This window comes from Sphaerodactylus townsendi, linkage group LG10 (assembly GCF_021028975.2).
Source record: "Sphaerodactylus townsendi isolate TG3544 linkage group LG10, MPM_Stown_v2.3, whole genome shotgun sequence".
In the NCBI taxonomy this organism is placed as follows: domain Eukaryota; kingdom Metazoa; phylum Chordata; class Lepidosauria; order Squamata; family Sphaerodactylidae; genus Sphaerodactylus; species Sphaerodactylus townsendi.
The window spans coordinates 48831344-48857949 of record NC_059434.1 but is presented as its reverse complement, the minus strand read 5'-3'; the positions used below and the strand labels follow the sequence as shown (position 1 = coordinate 48857949).

General features: G+C 42.5%; 1 protein-coding gene across 5 annotated transcripts in view; it reads right to left on the bottom strand.

Moving 5' to 3' along the window:
- The window catches only part of ZNF827 (zinc finger protein 827), a 123679-nt gene that overhangs the window by 63170 nt on the left and 33903 nt on the right, over positions 1-26606 (bottom strand). For all 5 annotated transcript variants that reach the window (XM_048509168.1, XM_048509169.1, XM_048509170.1 and 2 more), the window contains exons 3-5: positions 18952-19124; positions 15229-15709; positions 5859-6092 (exon numbers count right to left, since the gene is read on the bottom strand). In XM_048509168.1, coding sequence (XP_048365125.1) covers positions 5859-6092; positions 15229-15709; positions 18952-19124 — 888 coding nt within the window. The remainder of the gene's footprint in view (positions 1-5858; positions 6093-15228; positions 15710-18951; positions 19125-26606) is intronic.

The window sequence follows — 26606 nt, the reverse complement described above, 5'->3', positions numbered from 1 at the left end:
TTTCCTTTCTAGTCGGATAAATAATTTGCACCTGAAACAACTTTCAGTAGTTACATAATGTTGCCATCTTAATCTTTACCATATGCCTGTATCTTGGACAAATAGCTGTTTTCCACCTGGTTGCCACACTACTTTAAATATAATTTAAGTGAATAGCAGTATAACTGAGAAACTGCTCTCTTCCCTCACAGCACAAATCAGCTACAGGCTCTCTGTTACATGCAGGTAGACCCCCCCCCCCCCCCCGCAAAAGAGGTTTTAGTTTTACCAAAAGTTTGCTTAAAAACACACAAGAGAGAATGGTGGGGTAGGAGGGATCTAGGTTTGCCAGCTCTGGAAATAAAAATTTCTGGTGCCAGACGGGGTTTGAGGGAACCCAGAAGAGGAGCAGGATCCAGCAGTTTTGTCACTGCAGATGTTGACCCAAAGATGTTAGAAAGACGTTTCCGTGCCTGAGATTCTAGAGATCTGTTGCATGTCAAAATAAAAACACTGAGCCAGAGGAACCAATAATCTGTTTCCGTATAAGACAGCTTCACATGACCATAAAAGGAAATCTGATGTGTGGGGTGGAATATGGCCTTGCCCTCCCACTTTTCAGCAACTGACATGTGTCTTATGTGCAAACTTAGAGGAAAAAATCACCCCAAAAGGTCTGGCCAGTATTGACTATCCTACAGATGTGTATATATTTATGTTAGCCTAATGATTTCATTGGAGAGGGAGGGTGGTATGGCACAGCTGATCTTGCCAAAAGCAGGAACTGGGAAGAGAGACTACCAAGGAAGGCTCTGCAGAGGAAGGCAGTGACAAACCACCTCTGCTAAGTCACTTGCCTTGAATGTTCCTTGCTTTCACAACACACACACACATATGTGGGGGGCGGGGAGGGGGAGAAGAATGACTAAATCTGCTGATTTAGTCCAGGATCTATGATCTCTTTGGGAAGGAAATAACTTTTTTCAATCATTTTTCTTTCTAAATTTTTGTTTTCCCCTTACACGCTGTTATATTTGTTATAAAAACTAATAAATTGATTTCAAAGGCAAACATATTTTTGCACAGACCTTTCTCCCCAAATTCTTATTAATAAAATCTCTCCCAAAAGAAGAGATGAAAGAATCCTCTTTGTGAAATATTGGACACAGATCAGAAACTCTTCCTGTGTCATAAGTATATTAAGCCCCAAAAGAGTTTGACAGAGCAATCCAAGGAAGTAGATAGCATGGCAAAGGAGGCACAAATGGTCAATGTATGGTAGACATAGGATAACCACCACATTTAGTAGGAACATGGCAGGCATAGACAGAATGGGATCAGTTAAGACAACAGTTTTCAGGGTTGTGGTGGGTTTTCCGGGCTGTGTGGCCGTGGTCTGGTAGATCTTATTCCTAACGTTTCGCCTGCATCTGTGGCTGGCATCTTCAGAGGTGTATCACAGAGAAAAGTCTGTTACACACTGTGTCTAGTGACTTCTCTCTATGATACACCTCTGAAGATGTTAGCCACAGATGCAGGCAAAACGTTAGGAACAAGATCTACCAGATCAGGGCCACACAGCCTGAAAACCCACCACAACCAGTGGAATCCGGCCGTGAAAGCCTTCAACAGTTTTGAGGGTACCTTTGTATCACTGCAACAGTTTTGAGGGTACACTTTGCATCACTGGTGGATGTTTTTCCTCCAAGGGCAGAACTATAAATAGTTCTGTCACTTACCTTAGCAAGGCTGGCATTTGATTTTTTAAAATATAATATATTTATAATAATATATTTATATATTATAATAATATATAATAATATATTTATAATATTGGTGATAGAATGCTGGTGTGAACAGCAAGTGAGTGCTACCCTAACCTTCCTGTTGCCTTGAAAAAAGGCTACAGATTTGTGAAGAGCTGTTGGTCTTTCCCATCAGTGCTGTAATACATCTCATTGCATATCAACTTCAACATCACATGGAAATAAAATGCCACAGTCATGATAAGAATGTGAATGGGAACCCAGGCAAATATTGTGCAAATTCAAATGAATTTTCACATACACATGGCAAGGTTATACCATGCTGTGCGCTCCGGCATTTCACCAATTTCACCCTTTTCCCCACACTGCACACTTTTTTTTGATCAAACAAACAATTATTTGCCCTGCTTTTTTTCTTGAACGTGCAATAATTCGATGGAGCATATGTGCACCCAAAAATGGACAAAAGGACTGGGCTCTGGGTTTTTGGGGGGGCAGGCATACAGATCTGCGTAATGATGGATTGAACCTTGGTTTGTGGTCTCTATTTTGAGTGCAAACTTTTCCAAATTCAAAGGGATTGAAGAGACATCTGTGGTTTTGCTCATGTCTGTTGCTGCCTACTCTCCTGAAAACTCTTTCCAGTGTAAGGAGCTGTGTGTTTTGGGTCAGCTGGGACTGCTTCAATTTCTTTTGTGTCTGCATCTGCTCTTGCATGATTGACAATTCAAGGCATATGTGCTGAGAGGTTTGTGCCAGACCAACACATAACCTTGAAATAAATGGGGCATGTCTGTATGGCAAGGGACGTAGAGAATAATGATTAGCTTAGAAATTAAAATTTGCATTTGTAGGGTGGTATGGTACAGACATGAAGCATTGCTTTGTGTTTATCTGTGGGGGGATTGCAATGGTCTGCACCAAAAAGAACATGTTTCTGAGGGCAGGAACTTCGAACACAGGGGATTACAACGTCTGAATGTTCTCACAATGCAGAGATTCTCCAATGGGCAATAAAATGCCTCTCAGCTGAAAATTCAGATCAGAGAATCTCAGGAAACAGAGGAGGCAGGTTTTCAAAAAGACAATTATGGCAGAGGTGACCAATTAGAGCAGACAGAATGGACACTATGTAAGTGCATTAGCAATAATGTGATCGACTGAATCAACGCTAGAGCGTATGAGCAAAACACAAACAAAGGTGAAGGAGAGCGGATCCAACATGATCATCCATGACATCATGAATGATGTGACATCCCCCTCAGAACAAATCCTTCCAGTGCAGGCAAAACTATTTGAAGTAAACAGGAAACAACATTACAAAGGAAGGTATGTGAAGAAAAATAGTAGAATACAATTCTAAGCCTCAGAAATCCATAATGCTTAAAATGTAAGGTAAGTACTTTGTGCAGAAAAGGCCTATATTGTGGGGCAGAGCAAAAGTTGGACAGGAGGCACTGAAGGCGATGATATCAATAGGTGAAATACTAAGCAATAAATTCAGGGCAAAATGCCACAACTGTCTTAGAAGTGGCAAATCTGAGATTGAGGCTCTTGTACTGTCATTTTCAGGACAAACCATGATTAAAAGAAATGAGAAAGGAAAGACTTCCTGTACCACACAAGGCATCTGGAGGTAGAAGATAGCAGCTGAGACTTCAGAGGACCTTTCAGTTCCTCAGAGGAAACCCAGAAATTGGGGCACTGTTTGGTTGAAAACCACAGTCCAAACTTTCACAGAAATGTTAAAGCAAATTAGAGTTACTGCCAAGTAGGCTGAGGTATGAATACTCTAAAGGAACAGAAAAGCAAACAATAAAAGCCAGCATAGTGCATTTCTGGCAAAACCTGCCACCAAGTCTTAAACGATTTAGCTAAGCTTGAGTAGAACACATGTTTCCATTTAAAAGGGCTGTCCAGTGATATCAGCTTCAGTATTTCTGGGAACAATGGCATTACAGGAAATAAGCTAGACAAGGCCTTTTCTTTCAGAAGATGTTATTCAACATCCTTATGTTCTATGTTACTTCAAAGAAGTACAACAGTTTGGGAACTGAAAATAAATCGCCAAAAAGAATACAATAAATACAGAACTAAAGATTGAGGTTAATATCATTCCAAATGCTGACCAGCATAAAAAGATCAACTGTGGGTTGCTTTAAGTAAATCACCATTAATTCCTTTGCTTTCAGTCTTATTAATGGAATACCAGCATCAGCAATTTTTACTGAACTATTTGAAACACACACACATATAAAATAAATGGTTTGCTAATGTATTTTTAACACATTCTTTCCACATAGTGACTTCAAAACTCCAGAAAGGAACAAGGATTTAATGTACAGCTTCTCAACAATTTCATTTGAATAGAATTGGTAAAAAATGAAGAAATAATAATTGAAAAAAAATCATTTTTTAAAAAAAATGTTATAGCCAATACAAATATAAAACCACCACATTATAGTAATACAACACATAGATCAAGATCACAGATTTTGGCTGGGCCGGGCACAGTGTTTTTTAGGCTTCACTTTCTTGCTTCGTTTCTGTTCAGCCAAGTACCTGATGTCTGACTAGGGCATCTCTGCAACTCATGACACTAACACTGCATTCCAACACAAGTACAGCCTTACACCATTTTGAAAGAGATAAGCTCCACCTCCTGGGCCCCTTCCACACATGCAGAATAATGCACTTTCAAACCACTTTCACAACTGTCTGAAGTGAATTTTGCTATTCTGCACAGCTGCAAAATGCATTGAAAGTGGATTGAAAGTGAATTATTCTGCACGTGCGGAAGGGGCCCTGGTGTCACCAGCAGCTTCAAAAAATCTAATACTCTAGTGACCACATTGGTGAGACTGTGATGGGTATCTTCTTAAACATATTACTGGGTATGTAAAGTGCCATCAAGTCACAAACGATTTATGGTAACCACAAGGAAAGTGAGAAGCAGAGGTGGTCTGCCACTGCCTTTCGCTATGTCTCCCTTCCAAGTACTGACCCTGCTTAGTTTCCAAAATCTGTCAAGAGCGGCCTATATTGTGCAGTTTTACATCCCAAAGATCAATAGTATGCTTGAAAATGTTCACTGAGTACAGCTTTTTCTTTCAGGATGAACTGTATGAACAATAATTAATAACAGACCTCCCAAACCCCCAGCACAGAAATACAAGCACGTCATATCCATGAGAACAGCAAGAAGACATGTTCTTTTCCTCACAAGTATTTCCATATTTCTATCCAGAACAATACCCGTGAGCACTTTTTCTTGATCAGTGGAAATAAATGTTATATTACCCTCCATGTTGGGAATTTTTTTTAAAAAAATCCTTATTAAATTGAACATTTTATGAAGAATAAAAATTTTCTTCAGAATAGCTTGAGAGGCATTCAGCGCTGTCCAATCATCAATAGTTCACCATTACAAACATGCTATCTACCTATGTTATGGTGTGATGGGCAAGCCTAGGATAGCAACTAGATTTTTAAAAAAGGATGGATCAACAGATGGCCTGCTTTGTAAAAAAGTATTTCAGCAGGCGAAAAACAACCCTAAGAAAAATACTACAGTACCTTGTTTGGATACTTGCATGATGAACTTCCTTTTTATTATCTTATGTATTTATACCCTGCTTTTCTCATCAATGGACAGTCAACAGATCTTACAAAATTGTTTGTTTCACCTCCATTCTATTTGCCCCAAATCAAGAAATTCCAGTTCTGCTGTAGTCCTTATTAACACTCCCAGTATTAAACCAAGCTATTGGTCGATACCAGGCATAAGAACATAAGATCGATCGATGGTATTCACCACCAAGACGGAGGAATAAAATATCTGTAGCATATAAAAAAAATTAAACTGAATATCAGATATTCGGGCTGTATGGCATTTTAGACTTTATCCAAAAGGGCTCTGGCTGTTGATGGAGTTTGTACAGTCTCACACTTGTATGGGGGGAGTGCCATGAGGAAGAACCAGTAATGTTTTATACTGGAGTTCCGTCAACTTAATAGTAGCAAATAACAAATGACACGAAGGAGAGCATAACTTCTGACCTGTTATTGCTAAAATAAGAATGAATGCAAAAACAAGATGCTGAGTATAACTACCTGATAGTTTCATGAGAAGTTCAGACGCCGCTTTGACTGACATGTCCTGTTGTAATACATTTGCTGGCACTTCCAGTGGTTTGAGACTCTCCTCAGGAATGCTTGGGGCAGAAGTTTCAGGTTCATGGGTGAATCCATAGCTGGACTGAGGCAAAGTAGAGCTGTTATTTTCTTCATCCTTAGGTTCATCTTTCACTTTAAATATAGGAGTCAAAGGTTCTTTTTGATTTGCAGCTGTTAAGAGAAGGAGAAAAAGATTTAGTGAAATCAGTCGTGTATGATCAGACAGCAAAAGTCAACTTGGCCAGCCATTATGGAAGGAATGGGATAGGGAATTTTTTACATAGAAAAGATAAACAGGCAGAAATTAAGGGACAAGCCATCGTTTTACAATAAAATATTTACAAGCAAAAATATAAATTACTAAGGCAGAACCTGTTAGAAAACTCACAGAATTAGCAAATACTCAGAATTCAATGTGTCATAAAATCTCAGTGCAAATATACATCATGTTATGATGTTTTTAATTGTTTTTGTCATTTCTAATAATATTTTAAAAAATAATTTTCTTTTGCGCAACATTCTGAAATCTTCCGATGAAAAGAAAGAGGAAAGTCTACGAAGTAAGAAACTAGGATGGAAAAAGTGTAAGGATAGTCTAACACCTGTAAACAGGAAGAGAACGAGAACAAGAAAAGGACAAGAAAAGAGTTCTTCACATAGCAGACCAGTAGTCATGCTAGGACACTTTTGGGACCTGAAACAATGAGATCATCAATCAGAGCTCGTTCAAGCCCTGCTGCAAGTGAATACCAGCAGCCACATACCAAGAGCTGGTGTTCTAGCCTGAATTTGCAAACACTCCTGCTCTGGGAACTCATTGTGATATGGGTGTTGGAGGCTTCCGGCCTCATGTGTTGCTACCCTGTCTCTGAGGAGCAGAAGCACCACTGCCTTTCTTTCAGGTGTGGCCGGGGCAAGAGCTATCTGGGGAGACAGTGGAATCAGGATGCATACGGACTGTGCCTCAAACTAGTAGGCTGCAACCGTACCCTGTTGCCTTCAAGCCCTTTAGGCCCACCACCCTCTTCTTCAGCTGAAACTCATGTGCCTGGAAATAAGGTCGGGGGAGAGAAGGGACTCTAGATAGGCTGTTAGACAGTGCTGGGGTGGAGTCAGCAGTTGTGGTCCACATTGGTACCAATGACATTGGGAAATGTAGCCGGGAGGTTCTGGCAGCTAAATTTAGGCTGCTAGGAAAAAGGTTAAAATCCAGGACCCCCAAGGTGGCATTCTCCGAAATGCTACCTGTTCCACGCGCAGGGCGAGCTAGGCAAGCAGAGATACAGGGTATCAATGCGTGGATGAGAAGGTGGTGTAAGGCAGAGGGTTTCAGCTTTGTCAGGAACTGGGGAACCTTTTGGGATAAGGCAGGCCTGTACAAAAGGGACGGGCTTCATCTTAACCAAAGAGGAACCAGGCTGCTGGCTCTCAACGTTAAAAAGGTGGCAGAACAGCTTTTTAAACTGATCCTTGAGGGAAAGCCGACCTGCAGGAGCTGAGGTGACAGGTTGAGTCTGGGGAGTCCATGGGGATGCAGACAGAGAGGGAGGTTTTTTTTAAATCAACCACATACAAGCGAGGAGCATATGTGTGATGATAAGTGATAGTGTCTACAAAAGGCTAGAGGGCAGTCACATAAATCCCGGGTACAGGGACAGAGACAGAGTATACAAAGTGTCTCTATGCTAATAGTAAAAGCATTAGACCTACCACAAGTAGAGGCACAGGATTTAGAGTTTTGAAGGAGGACATTGATATAGTGGGCATCACAGAGACATGGTGGAATGAGGAGAACCAGTGGGATGCTGTTATCCCAGGTTACAGGCTCTACAGGAAGGATAGGACAGGGCGTATTGGGGGTGGGGTGGCCCTCTGCATCAAAGAGAGCATAGTGTCACATAAAATAGACAATGCAGGGGGAGCTGATTCCTCTACAGAAGCACTGTGGATATCAATACCAGGGGTGAAGCATAGTTTAACAGTAGGAATATGTGCTCGTCCCCCTGACCAAAAAAAAAGAGTGCACAAGAGGATTCTGAGATGGAAAAAGAAATTAGAGAGGCCAACAAAAGCAAAATAATGTCGTGGTATTAAGAAGTGATTTTAACTATCCCCACATAAGCTGGAGGAAAAATGCATGTTCAGGTCATAGTAAGGAGAGAACATTCCTGGATATGCTAAATGACTGTGGCTTAGAGGCAGATGGTTGTAGGAACCAACCAGGGGAGAGGTGATCCTAGATCTAATTCTATGTGGGACCCAGGACCTGGTGCGGGAAGTCAGTGTAGTTGAGCCGATAGGGAACAGCGACCACAATGCTGTCAGATTCAGTATCTCTGCATGCGAACAAGTGACAACTACTAATGTAGTTACATTCGCCTTCAGAAAGGGAAATTTCTCAAAGATGAGGGGGATAGTCTTGAGGAAGCTGAAAGGGAAAACCAAGAGAGTCAAAAATGTCCAAGGTGCTTGGAGGTTATTTAAAAACACAGTCTTAAAAGCTCAGCTGGAATGTGTTCTGCAGGTTAGGAAAGGCAGCGCCCAGTCCAAAAGAAAGCCACCATGGTTAACAAGGGAGGTTGAGGAAATTATTAGGAAAAAAAAAAGATGTCTTTTAGAAAATGGAAGTCCAACTTAACTGATGAAGAATACCAGAGAGAACACAAATGGTGGCAAAAGAGAAGCAAGTTAGCTGTAAGGGAGGCAAAAAAAAAGTTATGTGAGAGCGCATGGCTCAGAACATCAAGACTAGCAACAAACAGTTCTTCAAGTACATCAAAAGCAGGAAGCCAGCAAGAGAAGCGGTAGGCCCGTTAGATGATGAAGGAACAAAGGGTGTGCTAAAAGATGACAGGGAGATTGCAGAGAAGCTGAATGAATTCTTTGCATCTGTCTTCACCCAAGAGGAGGTGAGGAAAATTCCTGCACCTGAACCAAGCTTCTTAGGAGGTGAATCCGAGGAACTAGCAAAAGATAGTGGTGGACAAGGAAGAAGTTCTGGCAGCCATTGATAAACTAAATGCTACCAAATCCCCTGGCCCAGGTTGCATTCATCCAAGAGTTCTTAAAGAGCTCAAGCATGAAATTGCTGATGTTCTCACATTAATATGCAACTTATCCCTGAAATCAGGCTCCATCCCTGAAGACTGGAAGATGGCCAATGTCACACCAGTCTTTAAGAGAGGGTCGAAGGGGGAGCCAGGAAATTACAGGCCGATCAGTTAGAGATCTGTTCATGGTAAATTAGTAGAATCTATCATTAAAGATAAAATTATTAAACATGTTAGAAAAAAGCAAGACCTGCTGAGGAAGAGTCAGCATGGCTTTTGTAGAGAGCAGATCCTGTCTCACAAACTTACTAGAAGTTCTTTGAGGGTGTAAGCAGAGATGTGGGTGAGGGGGAACCAGTGGACATTGTCTACTTGGATTTCCAAGAGGCTTTTGACAAAGTTCCTCACCAGGGACATTGAGAAAACTCAGCAATGAAGGAATAAGAGGGGAAGTCACTCCTATGGATTAAAAACTGGTTGAGGAACAGGAAACAAAGGGTGGGTATAAATGGGAAGTTCTCACAATGGAGAGATGTAAGGAGTGGTGTCCCCCAAGGACCCGCCTTGGGTCGAGTGCTCTTTAAATTATTCATAAATGACCTGGAAGTAGGCGCGGGTAGTGTGGTGGCTAAGTTTGCAGATGATACCAAATTATGTAGGGTGGTAAGAACCACAAAGGATTCTTGAAGAGCTCCAAAGGGACCTTGATAAATTGGGTGAGAGTGGGCTAAGAAATGGCAAATGCACAGTTCAATGTGGCTAAATGTAAAGTGATGCACATAGGGGCAAAAAATCCAAACTTCACACTTTACGCTACAGGGGTCAGTGCTATCAGTCACAGACCAGGAAAGGGATTTAGGCGTCTTAGTTGATAGTTCCATGGGAATATAATGTCAATGCATGGCAACTGTGAAAAAAGGACAAACTCTATGCTGGGGATCATTAGGAAAGGAGTTGATAATAAAACTGCAAGGATTGTCATGCCCATATATAAAAGCAGTGAATGCGACCGCACTTGCCAGGTACTGTGTTCAGTTCTGGTCACCACATCTCAAAAAGGATATCGAAGGAATGAAAAAAAAAAGAAGTGCAGAGAAGGGCCTTGAGGATGATTGAAGGATTGGAGCACCTTCCTTATGAGGAGAAGGCACAAGCGTTTAGGACTCTTTGGTTTGGAGAGGAGACGTCTGAGGGGGGATATGATTGAAGTCTATAAAATTATGCACGGGGTAGAAAATGTTGACAGAGAGAAATTTTTCTCTCTTTCTCACAATACTAGAACCAGGGGGCATTCATTGAAAATGCTGGGGGGAAGAATTAGGACTAATAAAAGGAAACACTTCTTCATGTGATTGGTGTTTTGAATATGCTGCCACAGGAGGTGGTGATAGCCACTAACCTAGATAGCTTTAAAAAGGGCTTGGACAGATTTATGGAGGAGAAGTCAATTTATGGCTACCAATCTTGATCCTCCTTGATCTCAGATTGCAAATGCCTTAGCAGACCAGGTGCTCAGGAGCAGCAGCAGCAGCAGAAGGCCATTGCTTTCACATCCTGCATGTGAGCTCCCAAAGGCACCTGGTGGGCCACTGCGAGTAGCAGAATGCTGGACTAGATGGACTCTGGTCTGATCCAGCAGGCTAGTTCTTATGTTCTTATGTTCTTAAGGATAGGCTCGAACTGCAGCTAGGAGACTGAAGGGCAGGCTAGAAGTAGGAAGAAGAATTGGTTTTTATACCACGCTTTTCCTCTAATTTTAAGGTGTCTCAAAGCTGCTTATAGTTGCCTTCCCTCCCCCACAACAGACACCTTGTGAGAAAGGTGGGGCTGAGAGAGTTCAGAGAGAACTGTGACCAGCTCAAGGTCACCCAGCAGGCCTCATGTGCAAGACTGGGAAAACAAACCAGTTCATCAGATTAGAGTCTGCTGCTCATGTGGAGGAACAGGGAATCAAACTCGGTTCTCCAGATTAGAGTCCGCGGCTCTTAACCACTACCATGCTGGGAAGAAGAATCATGAGGCAGCCTTGGCTTCAAATTCAATACTGGGGTATAGTAGTTTAAAAGTGAAACATAGAAAGTAAGCTCTTGCTCACAAATTTATTTTCAGATCAGATATATTTTGAACATCAGTCACTGAAAACACATTCCCAAGTGTTGTGTGAAAAGCAAAACTAGTGATGTTGCATACTGGCATGTCTAAAGTAGCCTTATCTTTGTCCCTTAATCCACATAACAAAAATGATAACAATATGCCACAAAACCAGTGCGGCCGAGCACAGCTCTTGTCAAACTGCTCTTTTTATTTACCAGAACACCAAACTCCTCATGTGGTGTGTTTTTTCAGCCCTCAAGATTGCCTACCCTTATATTAGACCTTTGGCAGGCTTTTGTGTCAACAGAGGCAGTTTTTTCAAAGAATAACTGAGGGGACTTGCCCATCCAATAGACTCCTTGGTTACTGCCTGCAAGGGGAGTAAAAGCAGATTGTATTAATCTAACATATAGCTACGCAGCCCTGGCATTTCCCCCTTCTTCATATCTTTCATTGCCCTTCAATTCTTTTTTCCCCCCTTCATAGTACCATTTTCTATTTTGGTCAAAAAGATGTTGGAGGAGAAGAAAGGAGTTTAATTTTCTGGGGGGGGGGGGGGGAAGAATTATGCTCATGCTCCTACTCAGTTTCAGTACATATTTTAATAGAGATGTTTTCAGAAAATGTTGCTGGTAAATATATAGCAAGCTACTAAATAAAACATCATCCCTTTATGGGCCAGAACTCCGTAACCATCACAGCGCTGGTCAAATGTACAAGTCAACATGTTATTCTGAATACGCATCTCACTGATCAATGGGTTTAATTTCTTTTTTAAATGTATTTTCCCCGTGTGGCATAGACATATCTACCAAGTTTACATTTTCATCTTAGAGATATATCTCACTCCTTCAGTGACTTTATAACACGTTGCTAGGTAACAGTGCACACAAGCCAGGTTCCAGAACCTTTAGTTAAGACACTATGAAATCAGCATATGGGCCTCTTTGCATGAAAAATGACCATTTGTGCCTTAGCAATTCTGCCTGCTAAAAATGAAAGCGTTACTTGTCAGTTGTAAATAAAGACAGACTACAGGCATGATGGTACATTCCGTTTTCAAGGGGCCCACCCCTCCCAACATGTTTTCACCTCCGTTTTGGCCATAAAGACTTTAACATCAGTTCATTAAAGACAAAGCCTACATTTACTGAGTGAATGAATGATATTATTTGAACCACAGTAACCTAAACTGTATGCTGACATGGATAGGTCAGGCTAGCTGGATCCTGTCAGATCAGAAGCTAAGAAGAATGGGCCCTGGTTGGCATTTGGATGTGAGACCACCGACAAAGGTCAGAGTTGCTATGCAGAGGCAGGGTTTGGCAAACCACCTGTGAACATCTTTTGCCTTGAAAACTCTCTAGGGCCACCATAAGTCAGCTGTAACTTACCAACACTTTCTACCATCCCCTATCTAAAATGTTAGAATAGTATTACAAATGGATTTCATTTATGGGCTTGGCTATGAAAGGTGTCAGAATCCTAGGTAGAAATAACTATTTCCCAAGTCAGTAATTGCTAAACAGAGGGTATGTGTGTATGTGTGTGTGTGTGTGTGCGCGCGCGTGTGTGTGTGCCAATTTGCTCGTGGGGTGGTGGTGGAGGATACCAATCTGCTCTGATTCTAAACCATTTATCAATGACTCTGAGAAGTGCATTTAGAAATCTAGCAGAAGCAACTTGCTATTCATCCTTTTGACTGCTTCCGAACTGCCTCCATTCAGATTGTTTTCTTGCCAACTTCCCTCCACAACATTTCTCCCTGTTCTTGTATCTGTAGATTACAGTTTTTGCAGTCCCTGCAAAGTACAAACATCTGGGGCAGACGAAGACAATAAGCCAATCCAAAAGGCATGACTAACATATCACTAAGCAATGCCATTAAGGCACTGCTGATCCTCTGGCTCACCTGCCAATGACGACATTTACTGAAATGCAACTCACATTCCACTTAAAGGAAGTCGGTGACCAATTAATCTCCACTTAAAAGGGCACTGTCACTCTCCAGAGAGTGAAGTGTCATTTGTTAATTATGCTAAGGATTGTCAGTGCCATGTAGGACAGACCACGTTTGCTTCCACGTTTCCAAACCTCAAGTTTAAAACTCAGAAAATTTAATAACCATCCTAATTTTGCTATACTAACACTGAGATGAGGTTTATTCTTTCCAGGTAGTTGTGTGTTGTCTAGGGTTGCCAAGAGGGAAAATCCCGTTCTTTCGGCAGAATTGCAATGAGATGTTATTTACCAGGTGATGTTCTTCATCTCCATGTCATGAAAAACTTCAGCTGCCTGTTCTCACATATTAAGACTCTGTTAAAGGGCCAGGACATTTTTCTTCAAGTTTACTGGCACCCTTTGTATCATCAAGTTTTGCATTCTGAGAGGGACTGGAGGTGGTGGAACTAAATATATTGGAGTTAAATGCTCAGTTTTTAAATTGCTTTTTGGATACAAATCCATACATTGTAATAATAAAAATTATATCATGAATCTTGGAGCCCCCAACCCCCCCCCCCCCTTCTCTCTTTAGGTTAGCAGATTGGTTTTATTTCACTTGAATTTCTCCTCTGTTCTCAGTGGGGCAGTAGGAAGAGATACAAAACTACTGTTCACACTAACCATGCAAAAAAGAGCTTTTTGTCTCTCATTTGAGATCCAGACTTCTTGTGAGAGACTGTCCATAATTAAAGTGACCCAAAGTTTATGCACTAAAAGAAAACAGTATTTACAATTGGAGCTATCAATATATGGGCAGGGGCTCACATATATGTGGGTGTGTTTTATGCTTACTGGATTCATTCTTTTATGTCATGCAATAAATTTGCTATTGTGTTGCTCATTTTGGGGATTTTGTGAATTTTTTAAAATTGTAACTTTATATTTAGTTTTAATTGTGTTGCTTGGCCTACAGTCATGATTGAAAGCCACCCCAGGTTAAACAGGATCAGCAAGATATATTTTAAATAAGTAAAATGAAGAAATACCTACAGGCACACACCTATTACATATTTCTTGTAAGTTCTCCCAACTGCTTCTTCATCAGTATAACCTTGTAACATGGTAATGGGCTAGTCTGGATAACCAAACATAGTCACCAGACAAGTAAATATACTCCCATGTCTCCACCGTGTTCAAAGAATTGATGAAACCCCATTTGTAGGCCTGGTACATTCCTTCGGGTGTAAAGTACTAGCAAAAAAGAGCTATGTCCCACCACGCTGCTTAGCTAACAGCAGCACATTCCTCCAGTGCAGACGATCCTTCTCCATCACAAGAAGTGCCCTTTGCATGAGAGGAAGGTGCTTCTGCTGGACGAATGCACTTCTGTGAGCTGAGCAGAGGAGTAGGATATAACCATATCCTTTAAAAAACGGCATCTGTGCATTTATCATCAGAGAATGCACAGGTCCCCAACACTGACAGCTTTTCTGGCACCTGCCAAGTGTTTTTAGGAAGTGGGCGGGGCCAGGTAGGGCTTTTGCCAGCACTATGCAGATTTTATTAAATGTTGCTTTGACAGCAGCTGCTACCACAGCACAAGGATCTATATGGCAGAGGCATAGCTCCAAGGGGTGGGGATGGCCGCAAGGCACCAAGCACATGCCCCTGTGGGAGTGTGGCAGGGGTGTTCTGGGGTGGGACGGAGGACACACCAGTGCACCGGGTGCTTTCCCCCCTTGCTACGCTTCTGTTATATGGTATTACTGAAGTTAAGCTGTTGCATTTTGAGGCTGGCTCCACCTCTTGCAGGAGTCATGTTGTTGTGGTGGAAATTTTGTTGATGTGCCCACTATGCCATTTCAGAATTCCTAATGTGCCCACAGGCTCAAAAAAAAAAAAGTTGGGGACCCCTGAGACAACTGGTTATTTCCCCCCAGTAATGAATCTGGACCTCAGATCTAGGTCAAGCGTTAATCTGAATCCTCCTGCAAGCCCAGATCTGCAAAATGAAGACGCAGGAATACTGTGGATACCTGCTTCACAAAACACCGCAAGAGCTGTTGGGGGAAAAGCCCTTCAGGATCCTTCACACACTGCTATTCTCTGATTCCAACCTCCATTCTTTTCTGCATAAATGATCAGTCCACAAGAGTTTTGGAAGCTATGCACACAAATAGGCATGATGTTAGGAAGAAAAGGAGATGCTGCCCACTCACCTGAGAGCTTCATGAGAAAATCAGATGCCATTTTGACAGAAATGTCCTGGCTAAAAAGTGCTGACGCTGTGTTGGTCACAAAGTCAATGGAGTCTTTTAGCTTTGTATTGTTGCCAAGTCTATCAACAACACTAAGAGCAAATGATGGTGAAGGAGTGCTGTTATCATCTTTGGGCTCTTCTTTCACCAGCAGAGGTGGGATGGCAGCACCTGTTTGTCCACTTTTCTCAGGTGTTCTTGATGTAGCAGCAATCCCTGCACTGTCAGCCGCCCCCTCCCCCTGCTGTCCCATCCTGGAGTCATCATTTAGCTGAGGTGACATCTTGACATCCGTTTCTTGGATCTCTTCCTTCACTTTGGCTTCTGTCCTCAGGAAGTGTTGATGGCAACGCATGTGGAGTTTCAGGCTGAAGTGGCGAGACGAGGTAAACGGGCAAAGCTGACACTGAAAGGTCTCTCCCCGATCCTGGTGTTGGTGAACCTGGTTCAATTGTCAACAATTAAAAAAATAAAGTTTTCAGACAAATGGTATACATACATTCTGTGGGTTGATGCCACCTCCTGCATCCTTACAGGAATTGTTTCACCGTTAATTGTGCTATGGAATAACCCCAGGGAATCTTGGATTGGCTACCTAGTTAATTTGTTGTGGAATCCTGGCTGGTAAGAAACAATGAAAGCTATTGTCTGTGGGTTTGGATGTGACAGCTAAGTTCTCTGCTTGCTGCAAATCTGGAATTCTCTCCTTTGATTACTGTCCACATAACACCTTTATTGGGATCAGCTACCATGATACAAAACTGTGTGCAAGTCATTTGACTGCTAAGTGTGAAAGCAGGAGAGAGGGAGTGCACAATCCCAAAGATTCTCCAATTTTTTCCCCATTTCAGCTAAATTTAAGCCACAGAATTCTTTGAGCTTTCAAATCTCAAAGGCCTTATGAGAAGAGGTCAGTATTACGAGCTCAAAATGGCACGACAATTTACAATACAATACAATTTACATGACAATTTCACAATAAGGGTTTTGTTTCTATTTATTTATTTATTATTTAAATCTGCTCTCCTGCCCTTTCCCAGCCTGAGGTCAGGTTCAGGGCGGCTTACACACATAGTTAAACAATAACAATCAATATCAGATTCTATACAATCAACGATCATAAGAATAATAAAATCACAATCATAATGAGGGTAATAAACGTTTAAACAGTAAAACATTAAAGCAAAGGTAAAGGCTAAGGATTTGTGATTCTTCTTAATTTGGAGGCAAAATGAACATAGATGCCACTTGCTAAGAGATGCCACTGCAAGGATGCTGCTTCTCAATTCAATTCCAAAAGCAAATGTTTTCCTATAAAGTTTCTATTTTTATTCTAACGGATTAGTATATTCTACCTAACCTGAATATTGTGCTGCTGCCCCCATTTTGTTCTCATTCATCATGGCCGTCAGGTCCTTCCTTTGGCCTTAGACATGGGCTGGATCCCTCAAAGCAGTCTCAGCCCTGGTTTATGGCCAACAGCCAGCTCCTCCCCGGCCATCAAGGCCTGTCGGACTCTTATCCATTTCCTATTTCCAACCCAGCCTCTCTGCCAATTCCCCATAAACCCCGTCCCCTTCCTTCCCTTGGAGACATGCCCACAGATGCCTGTGTGCTCGGCAACTGCCCACTAGGTTGGGCCCAATCTCCCTTCCCAGCCATCTGCTGGATGTGCCAGCTTTCCCTAGCCTTGGGCGCTGGTGTCTGGCTCACCTCCAGATCCTGCCAAGCTCTATTGCCATCCTGCCTCTGAGCTCAGAAGCCAGTCAACCGCAACAGGCTCCAGTGCTGGACTGCTCTGGCCCTCACCAGCTTCCCATCTGCCTGGGCAGGCCCTGGGCGCTGGCATTGGCTAAAGTTTCGCCTCGACTCACTCCGGTCCTCACCAACCTCCTGCTTGCTTGGGGATGCCCCAAGCAGCTGCGCTGGTTGCAAAGTACTTCTGCCAACCTCCCCCCACTGCCCTGGCACCAGGAGAACATCAGCCTCCCGTAGCTGTGACTCCCATGGCAGAGCAGCCCCTATTGCCATTGCCCTTCTGCCATAAGTCTCCTGCCTCCCGGGGGTGAGTATTCCTTCAGGCTGGGAGGGTTGTTCAGAGGGGTGGCAAGTGAGAGTCTGGGGAGGGGTCCCTGGACATATCAATCAGTGATCACAACACAAACATCATTTCTAAGCACATTTAACTTCTAAATAAATCTCTTGATCTCAGAATCTTCGACCCATTTACAAAAGGGGGGCTCTCCTTTGCCTTGAGCGCACATTCACTTCAGATTTGCACTTCTCAGTTATGCCTGTGTTTCCCCCTCCTTGGGTTTCTCCACTCCTGACATCCCTGCCCACCCTGCAGTAGCTCCTCTCACTCCACTGACCACCATTTCCAGATGATCAAAATTTGGGGGCAGGTTTCCCTGCTGGCGTCTCTTTTTTTTATTTTCACATTTAAAGTCTACCACTGGAGCAGCAGACTAATGAACCCAATGAAATCAACAAGGCTGTTTCAGCAATCTATTGGTAGGCAAAAGATTACTCTCCCCCCTCACCAAAAAAGATGGCAGCCGACCTCTCAAATGGAAGTAGCATAGCAACAAAAAAAAATGGGGGGGGGGGGGATGAGCAAAATGGCAGATCGCCTGGGTCAGGGAAGCAAAAATCAGGGGGCGGGGATGGTCTAAACAGGAAAACCCCACTGTGAAGCAAAGTTAGAGAACTGAGTGCTTCTCAGCCATGGGGTAAACAGCGCATGCATAAATGGCCTTCACATTTTCAATTTATAGTCCTGATAATCTTTAAAATGTGTAGCTACCAGCTGGGTGTTATATCATTGGGTAGGAGGATGAAACACCACAGAGCTGGCATTCTTGTCAACACCCCATGGAAGTCTAAGATCTGCTCTGGCTCTGAAATATCACTGGCAATATAAAATAGAATGTAAAGTCCATAACTGTAAATTGCTGAGTTGTACAGGGTCTAAAGCACAACCATCATTAGCAAGGGGATAGTGGTTTTTTTTACCAAAGGGAGATTGCGTAGCGTTGCTGCGGCAGGCTTTTGTCTTCCCTTGCCGCATGTGGCCAACAGAGATGAGATCTCAGCTTCTTTTTGTCACTGTATGCCTTGCACTGCACATGATTCGGGAGTGCTTCCATCCTGACCGCTTTCTCCTTGCAAGTACACTGTATTACAGACAACTGCATTTTTGTCCTTATAGACAGACACCTACTTGCACTAAACTGACCATGCAATCCTAAGCAGAGATGATCCTTCTAAGTCCATTGACTTAAATGGATCTAGAAGGGTGTAACTTTGTTTAAGATCGAGGAGTAAGACTGTGATCCAGAAGAGCGATGCACGGTCAAACTTCTCGTGTTTATTTGGGCACAGGCCCCATATCCCACAGAACCACAATCTGGGCAGTATAGGGGAAAGGGAACTACAGGCAATCTCTTGTATGCAGGCCAACAGATTCACTGGCCTGTGGCCAAAATGTGGTAGGAATTTGCTGCAGATATCTCTACGGCTGCTGCTTTTACTGCCTGACCCTCTGCTGGTCAAAATGAATCCACAGCACTTTTACACAGACTACAGAAAAAACACGCTGGATTTTATTAGGGGTGGATTTTAAACTTTCAACAGCACCTTTATGCACTAGAGTTCTTCACTGTCAGAATCCAATGACCTTACCTTCATGTGTGATTTGAGATTGTCCTTGCGCGCACAGCGAAATGGACACAAAGGGCACTGATGACTTTTTAAGCCTGTATGAATCACCATGTGTCGTTTCCAGTAGCTCTTCCTTTTTATAACTAGGCCACAGATTGGGCACTGGAAAGGTTTCCCACCTTCTTCTTCTGAGGCTTAGAGTAAAGGACAAGAAAAGAAAGAAAACTCCATTAAGCCATTGTGCTTTTCCCCCTCTATCAGCGTCTGTGTTTCTTCCACAGGGACACCCTCTTGGTAAGTTCCTGTAATGTCTGAATTAACATGGTTTTAAGTGCAGAAATTTTGGCATAGAGAACGCTTATGGCTGCCCCTTCCCTCCCTACTAAAGAAAGTGATGATGAAGATACATTTCAGATTCCTGTTCTTACTGTAGACAACCAGCAAAAGATGCTACTGCGCTTTAGCTAAGCACATTAATTTCCCTCCTGTTTGACCTATGTAATGTACAGAAAGTGCTCACTGCTTACTTTCCTGCTTTCTATTCAGCATCTGAAATATGCCTGGAAAAGTCAAGTAATGATGTACAAAGTAATTCACAGCTCTTGACTGAAAACCATGCTGGAATTATGAACATGACAAACACAGCAATGTAACATTTTGAAGTCACAGCTGTTGAGATTATTTTGTCCTGTCTCAAGGAAACCACAGATGACACCTTAGGTTCAATGGCATCTTTTGGGTCATTATTCAGTTTCTTCAGCGCTGTTCCTCAGCTTGTTAGTACATTAAGTCTAATGCAATAGGTTTGATGCAGGACTCCATTTGAGCCAAAGACAGCACAACTCAACTCTAAAACTCTGCTTTCAGCGTGACTGATCAGACAGTGCTGAGCGTACTTAAGAACCACTGGTTTCAAGGAGCAATTTGAATGAGGCTCCACTTGTTAAAGGAAGACAGTCCAACTGATACTCTTCTATTCCCATTTCATGGATATATTCTGAATACAGAATAAAATCCACTCACTATAGACTAGGAACACCTCTTGCATGGACACAAGATTCACAAGATCTGACTTGCAAAGAGGAAAAAACTGTTTTGGAGCACTTCATTCCAGCCACCAGGATCCCTGGAAACATGTTTAACTGTTATAACCTGTGAATAATGTTCTTTGCATCTAGACTAGACAGAGCATATGCAGAGCATATGAAGCCAATGCCAGGATCCAGAGTTAAGAGGCTGGTTCAAAGATCATTGCTTCCAGGAAGGCTCGTCCCCCAGCACCTGACAGATCAGAAATACAGTTGTCAGTCATTATAGAAATATATGCTCTCAAGGCAAGGTAAAGGATGCTGAGTCTGTTGGGAATTTATCATTTTAGTGGATAATAATCACATTAAGTCTTAGGTGCTAAGGAGAGAGGATTATGCCCACCAAGTGATGTTCAACCACCTGACATTACACTGCAAACTCCTACGCTTGTTATGAGAAAGTTTATTATTACTGTGGAAAAAGAAGTTACGTCCATAACTGCTGAAAGGGTATCTGATTTTTTTCAAAGCTGCAGAAGTCATAGCACTGACCAGCCCACATTTTACTAGCATGCTTGCAAGAATACCATGGGATGTAGCTTCTCAGGCCCTGGAGATCTGAATTCATTTGAAGTAGCCAGGTATTCCTGTACTACCCCTTTATTTATTCTGTACTGAATTTTCCCTACTGAATATTCTATTTCATATTCCCCTGGTTGAGCACTATTTTCCTTTTGGGAGAAGACCGAGGCAGCATGGCCCCACGTTGCATCAGTCAATCCTGGCGGTGGTATTGTCTGTTCCAATCAGGATCCCCCCCCCCCCCCCCGTATCATTCCTACAAATGAGACAAGGGCAATAAAAGGCTCTGGGCAATAAAAGGCTGATATGGCTCTCTGCAGCTGACCATGCATCTTATGCGTGGTGCTCCCCATAGTGGACTCCCCATCAATTAGAGAGGCTCCCGTGCTGATGTAAACGTCACAGTGGTCTACCCCAAAAGCCACTCCCTGCTGTCCCCACTGGAGGGATCTCCAATGGATCTGGGAATTGAGAGCCACTTAGCGGGGGCTATCCTAAGGGAGTTGTAGCTACAGACCAACCAATTTTGGACTGGCTGCCTGAAAAGTCTGGCATATGGCTCCACTGAGGTGGTAAACGCCATTAGGCCCACCAACTGCTGAATGGATTGTATGTTTTGGAACCTGTTCATCTAGAACTTCCATAACAAGGACCCTGTGGTAGTTGCCCTAGAAGGGGAAAAGTATGCCTTCACTGTACATGAGTCTAGAGATAACTTTGAAAGAACAGAGAAAGGCTTGAGTTAATGTAGCTACAACAGAACTCTATGTGATACACATTAACTACTAACATTCAGATGTGGCCCACCAGTTAAAATCCCATTGCCATGGGGGGGGGGGGGCGGGGGAATTCAGGCCAGGCCTGGGTGGGCCCAGCCCCCTAGTTTTTATTAACTTGGGAATCTCCTGCAATCTTTTACCTGCTTCAATTAAGAGAAAACAACATAAACATTTAGAAAATTAAATTTTATTTTGACATTTTATTTTAATTAAATACATGCATTAAACAGTCTACAGAGTTAGAACTATTTTAACTCTGCCAATACTTTCACTTTGTGCTTGTGCCACAGGGTGGCATATTGTACCAGCCTGCACTATGGCATATCATCTGTGACAGCACACCTTCTTCTTGAGTTAGAATTTCCTATCTTATTATGCGTGCTCAGAACAATACACCAGGTATGTAGGATAGCTAAAACAGGCTATAATGAGTCATCTCCGGTCCTTCCTCCACCATTTCCTGTTCATTTTTCCCCCTTCTGTACTTGGCTTAATATGCGCTCTACAGACTTGGAAGCAGGGTGAGGAGAATGGCAGCTCACTGGTGCGTCTTCTCTTGCTGATTCTATGGAACACGCAAAGCAGCCCTCAGAGGTAAGTGGAGTAATGGCAGTGTTGAGAGAAGCTAATTAATCATGTAATGGAGAACAGAGAAGCCACTCTTTACCCACCGATACAGAAATGCTGCCAATATATTTCTTGAGGGAAATCCCATTTATCTTATTGGCAACTGAACGGGGCTCATGCCTAAATGAGTGAGAGGTCTAGAAAAATAACATACAAAACTTCACAAAATGAAATATGTTATGTTCAGAGCACCATAAAACTGGCTATGAGAAGAATCAAAAGAATGTGTGAGATTTATTTTCATAGTAAATATAAATCAGCTTCCATATTAAGTTCGGTTTCTTACAGCTTTCTGCTACTCAAAAGATGCATAACAGCGGCCTCTTTCTGCAAGCTCTCAGTCTTTGCAGCACAGGCCCACGCTGAGGGCTCCACGTGTTTCAAAAACAATCCCCCCCCCCTCAAAAAGCTGGAGGATTTTAATTCATTGCATTGTCCTTTAAATAGTTATTTTCAAGCCAAAAGGGAAAATGAAGAAGTCCTATGACATTTCTATGTAGGATATTTCCAGAGAAGTACCAATTGTGAGTTTTCAAAAAGGCTTAATTTTAATCTGGTGTTTCATAGTTGCCTACTAAGGACAAGCATGATTCTCCTTACCTACTTTCCTTTTGGGAGAAGACACATATATTAATTTTTAGAGCTCAGAGCCATAAGGTTTGCTCTTTTTTAGCCAACATAGTGTAGTAGTTAAGAGCGGTGGACCCTGATCTGGAGAACCAGATTCCCCACTTTTCTACTCAAAGCGACTTTAATGTGATAGATAGCGTGATCAGTGTGAACTTGATCAGTGCAAACTTGAACAAAAGATACTAGTTTATTTGGAGAATAGACAGCAGATTTTGCTTCTGTGCTCCAGAGGTGAACCAGAAAAGATGTTTCTCCTAGCAAATTACCATGGGGTGATTTGGGAGATGAAGAAGGAGTTTGTCCACTAGTTTCAAACCTTTTTTGCATTTTAAACAATTTCTTTATTTCATTATATCTAGCCTGCCATATTTTTTTAGTCCTCCTTGCTTGTGGTGTATGTTACAGATAGCATTGGCTAGTCTGGGCATGGCTTGCAAGACCAAACTTCACTTCTTTAGACTACATTACTTGAAGGACATTCCCTTCAAAGTTCAAACAGTAACTGAAAACTTAAGACAGCCAAACACTACTGTTATTGTTACGTACTGCCCACTAGCCAACACAAAAAGCTATGGATATTAGAAAATTCATCCTATTATATGATGCTAGCCACTTATATATTATTATATAAGTGGCTAGCACTGCATAAACTTAAAGAGCATTTTTCTTGACTAAGCTATAGAGATCTAATTTATAAGAGCACTAAAGATGTAAGCAATTTTTAAAATTTTAAAAAGATTTCCCCCCCAGGATGGCTCTAAATCATGAACGTTTATTTTCTTGATAATAATGACAATGATAACGATAATGATAACAATAACAGGAAGTTGTATTGTCTTTATACAAGGAGCCTTCTGCTGATACAGGAGCCTTTTTCAAGGGAATAAGGTGTCAGTGTTAGCCCAGCAGAATAGGATATGATTAGATTTTTCAAGTTTCACGCCTATTTCTCTATTTATATTTTTCAAACTTAGATTTAAATGACAGAAGAGAAGAAGAGGAATTTGGATTTATACCCTGCCTTTCTCTCTAGTAAGAGATTCAAGGTGGTTTACAATCTCTTTTCCCTTCCTCTCCCCACAACACACACCTTGTGAAGTAAATGGGGCTGAGATGGTTCTGAAAAACTGTGACTAGCCCAAGGTCACCCAGAAGGCATCATGTGTAGAAACAGGAAACAAATCCTGTTCAACAGATCATAGTCTGCCGCTCATGTGGAAGAGTGGGGAATCAAACCTGGTTCTCCAGATCAGAGTCTACCGCTCTTACCTAAGGTTGCCAATTCCAGGTTGGAAATTCCTGGAAATTTGGGGGTAGAAGGGGTTTGGAGCCTCAGTGGGGTACCATGCCATGTACCCCACACACCAAAGCAGTAATTTTCTCCAGGGGAACTGATCTTTGTAGCCTAGAGGAATAATGCCACAGTATCACCAAGTCTCACCCACATCAATTCCCAAAAAAAGCCACTATCTCCATTGTTGGGAGATCTCCAGGTAGCATCTGAAGGTTGGCAACCCTGGGTTGAACACAGTCAGCTTTTTCAGTATTGTCCATGCAGGTCCTCATGATCCCCAGCACAATCTTTTTTAGTGGGCAATAGGGACCCCTCATTCCTTTATCATCAGCAGAAAAGCTGGCTGTATCCCATCTATAGCAATCAAAGTAGAACACTGGTGATATCAGTGATTTTTTTAAAAAAATCTTTGAATTTCATATTACTTTAGAGGAAAAAATATACAGAAATTGGAAGAAAAAAACTAGGCACACAAACCAGAACATATGCAGATAGCCAGACATAGATCTAGTACCCTGGAAAATAGAAGATCCAGGAATGTGCCGAAGGTCCTTTCCGCACCGCAACGGTGCGGGGGTGAGTCGGCATAAACAATGCCAACACACACCCCCGGGACCGTTCGCATGGACGGTCCCAGGAGGGCGGTAGGTGGGGGCTCAGCCTTCACACAGGCTGCGCCGTCGCCGAACGTCTACCTTGTCTCCTGGCTTCCAGCTCAACGCAGAAGCCAGGGGACACGCCCCCGCAGGCTGGAGCGACAGCTCTGGAGTCACAGGCCGGGGGGGCATGTCCCCTGGCCTCTGCAACAAGCCGGAAGCCAGGAGACAAGGTAGGCATTCAGGGAAGGGGGGGGAATGGCGCCTTCCAGCCGCTACCGTTCGCATGGCAGCGGTTGGAAGCCGCTGTTTCTGAAATACCTCGCTCAGGGAGCAAGGTTCGGAAACAGCGGCTTCGCGCCGCTCGGGGGTTGCGAGGCCGCTGCTGCGATGTAGCGGCGGCGGCCGTGCGAACCCCTCCCCAGGGACGCTGTTTTTAGCATCCCTGGGACACTGTATTCCACCCGTGCGGAAACAGCCTCTGTTTCATACCTATGAGACCTTTGAAGGTAAAGACATCGTGGGCATGACCAATAGGTACAATCCCAAACTGCTTCTCATGCATTTATATGTACCAGATGAATGCCTTAACAAGAGCGAAGTCAACCAAATTCACAGCAAATGAGCGTGTGCTGTGTTCTCACTGGAATATAAGCAGATATTCCATTTTCAAGAAACCAATGTCTCCGAGATTTAAATCTTAAGCTCCGTAAACAGACTGAAGCGTCTTTAAATGGCAAAGTTGATATCATACATTTTTGGTATTCAGAGATTTTCAACCAGGCTAGAAGGCAATTTATGGCTAGCCAAAACTGAGATATTAGAAGTAGATTGGCTAATTGGGTTGCCAAATGGACTGGATAGTTAGATTTCCTCCCCAGATTCTTGGTATGCAACCCAAAGACCGTAGGGCATTGGATGGCCCACATTCTTAACTTTGATTATAAAAATTAGTGCTTGTAGTTTTACAGACATGACGGAAAATGCATAAGCAGTATTATGTCCAATCATAAAGTAAGAAAGAAGTCTTCCAAGATACGGGTGGACATTTATCTATCTAGTTCATTATTTTCCCACACTTCCTCCAAAAACTCAGGGCAGTGTTCTCCCTTCCCCTTTTATCCTCACAACAACCCTGCGGGATAGTTTTGATTGAAGGACAGCAACTAGGCCATAGACATTCAGGGAGCTTCCTGAGAGGTGATTTGAATGTGAGTTTCCCAGATCGTAGTACTGATCACTAATGATTCCACTGCGCTGGCTCTCTGTGACCTCAATATACGCAAGGGAAGTGGTAATATTCCATTTCATATTTTACCTAATTACACAGCTGATGAACGATAAAGAAACGATCAGGATGTAGACAACCCTCTGTATCAAATATAACAACAGTTCTTTGCTTTCCAGAATCAACTTGGTCAAGATATTAGCTGCGGTCAGCATGGTGGTGCATGTGATGTGACTAATAATCCTTCAGATGTGTAATATATTCAAAAATCAAGTCCTCAAAGTGTTAACATTAGTGACGAAAATGGATTCTCCATACATTTCATGGACCCATATCCATTATCAGTACTTCAAATATTCCAAGTAATATTTCTTTTTGAAGGAAGGACCAATTGCAGTGGGGGGAAGAGTCTCTGTCATTTAAAAATCTATAACTGGAACAACAACATGCCACTCAGCTTAAACATTTCTCTCAGAATGTACTATACCACCCCAAATAGACTAGACAATGCTACTAATAGATGGATTTCTAATTGGTTGTCTGATCGAACTCAAAGGGTGCTAATTAATGGCTCATCTTCATCCTGAAAAGAAGTGACTAGTGGGGTGCCACAGGGTTCTGTCCTGGGCCCAATGCTATTCAATATTTTTATCAACGACTTGGATAATGGAATAGAGGGCTTGCTAATAAAATTTGCAGATGTCACTGAATTAGGAGGGGTAGCTAGAGGACAGAGTCAGAATTCAAAATGGCCTAGACAGATTAGACAGCTGGGCCAAAACAAACAAAATGAGTTTCAACAGAGATAAATGTAAGATACTACACTTAGGCAGAAAAAATGAAATGCACAGATATAGGATGGGTGACACCTGGCTTGACAACACTACATGCAAATGGGATCTGGGAGTCTTA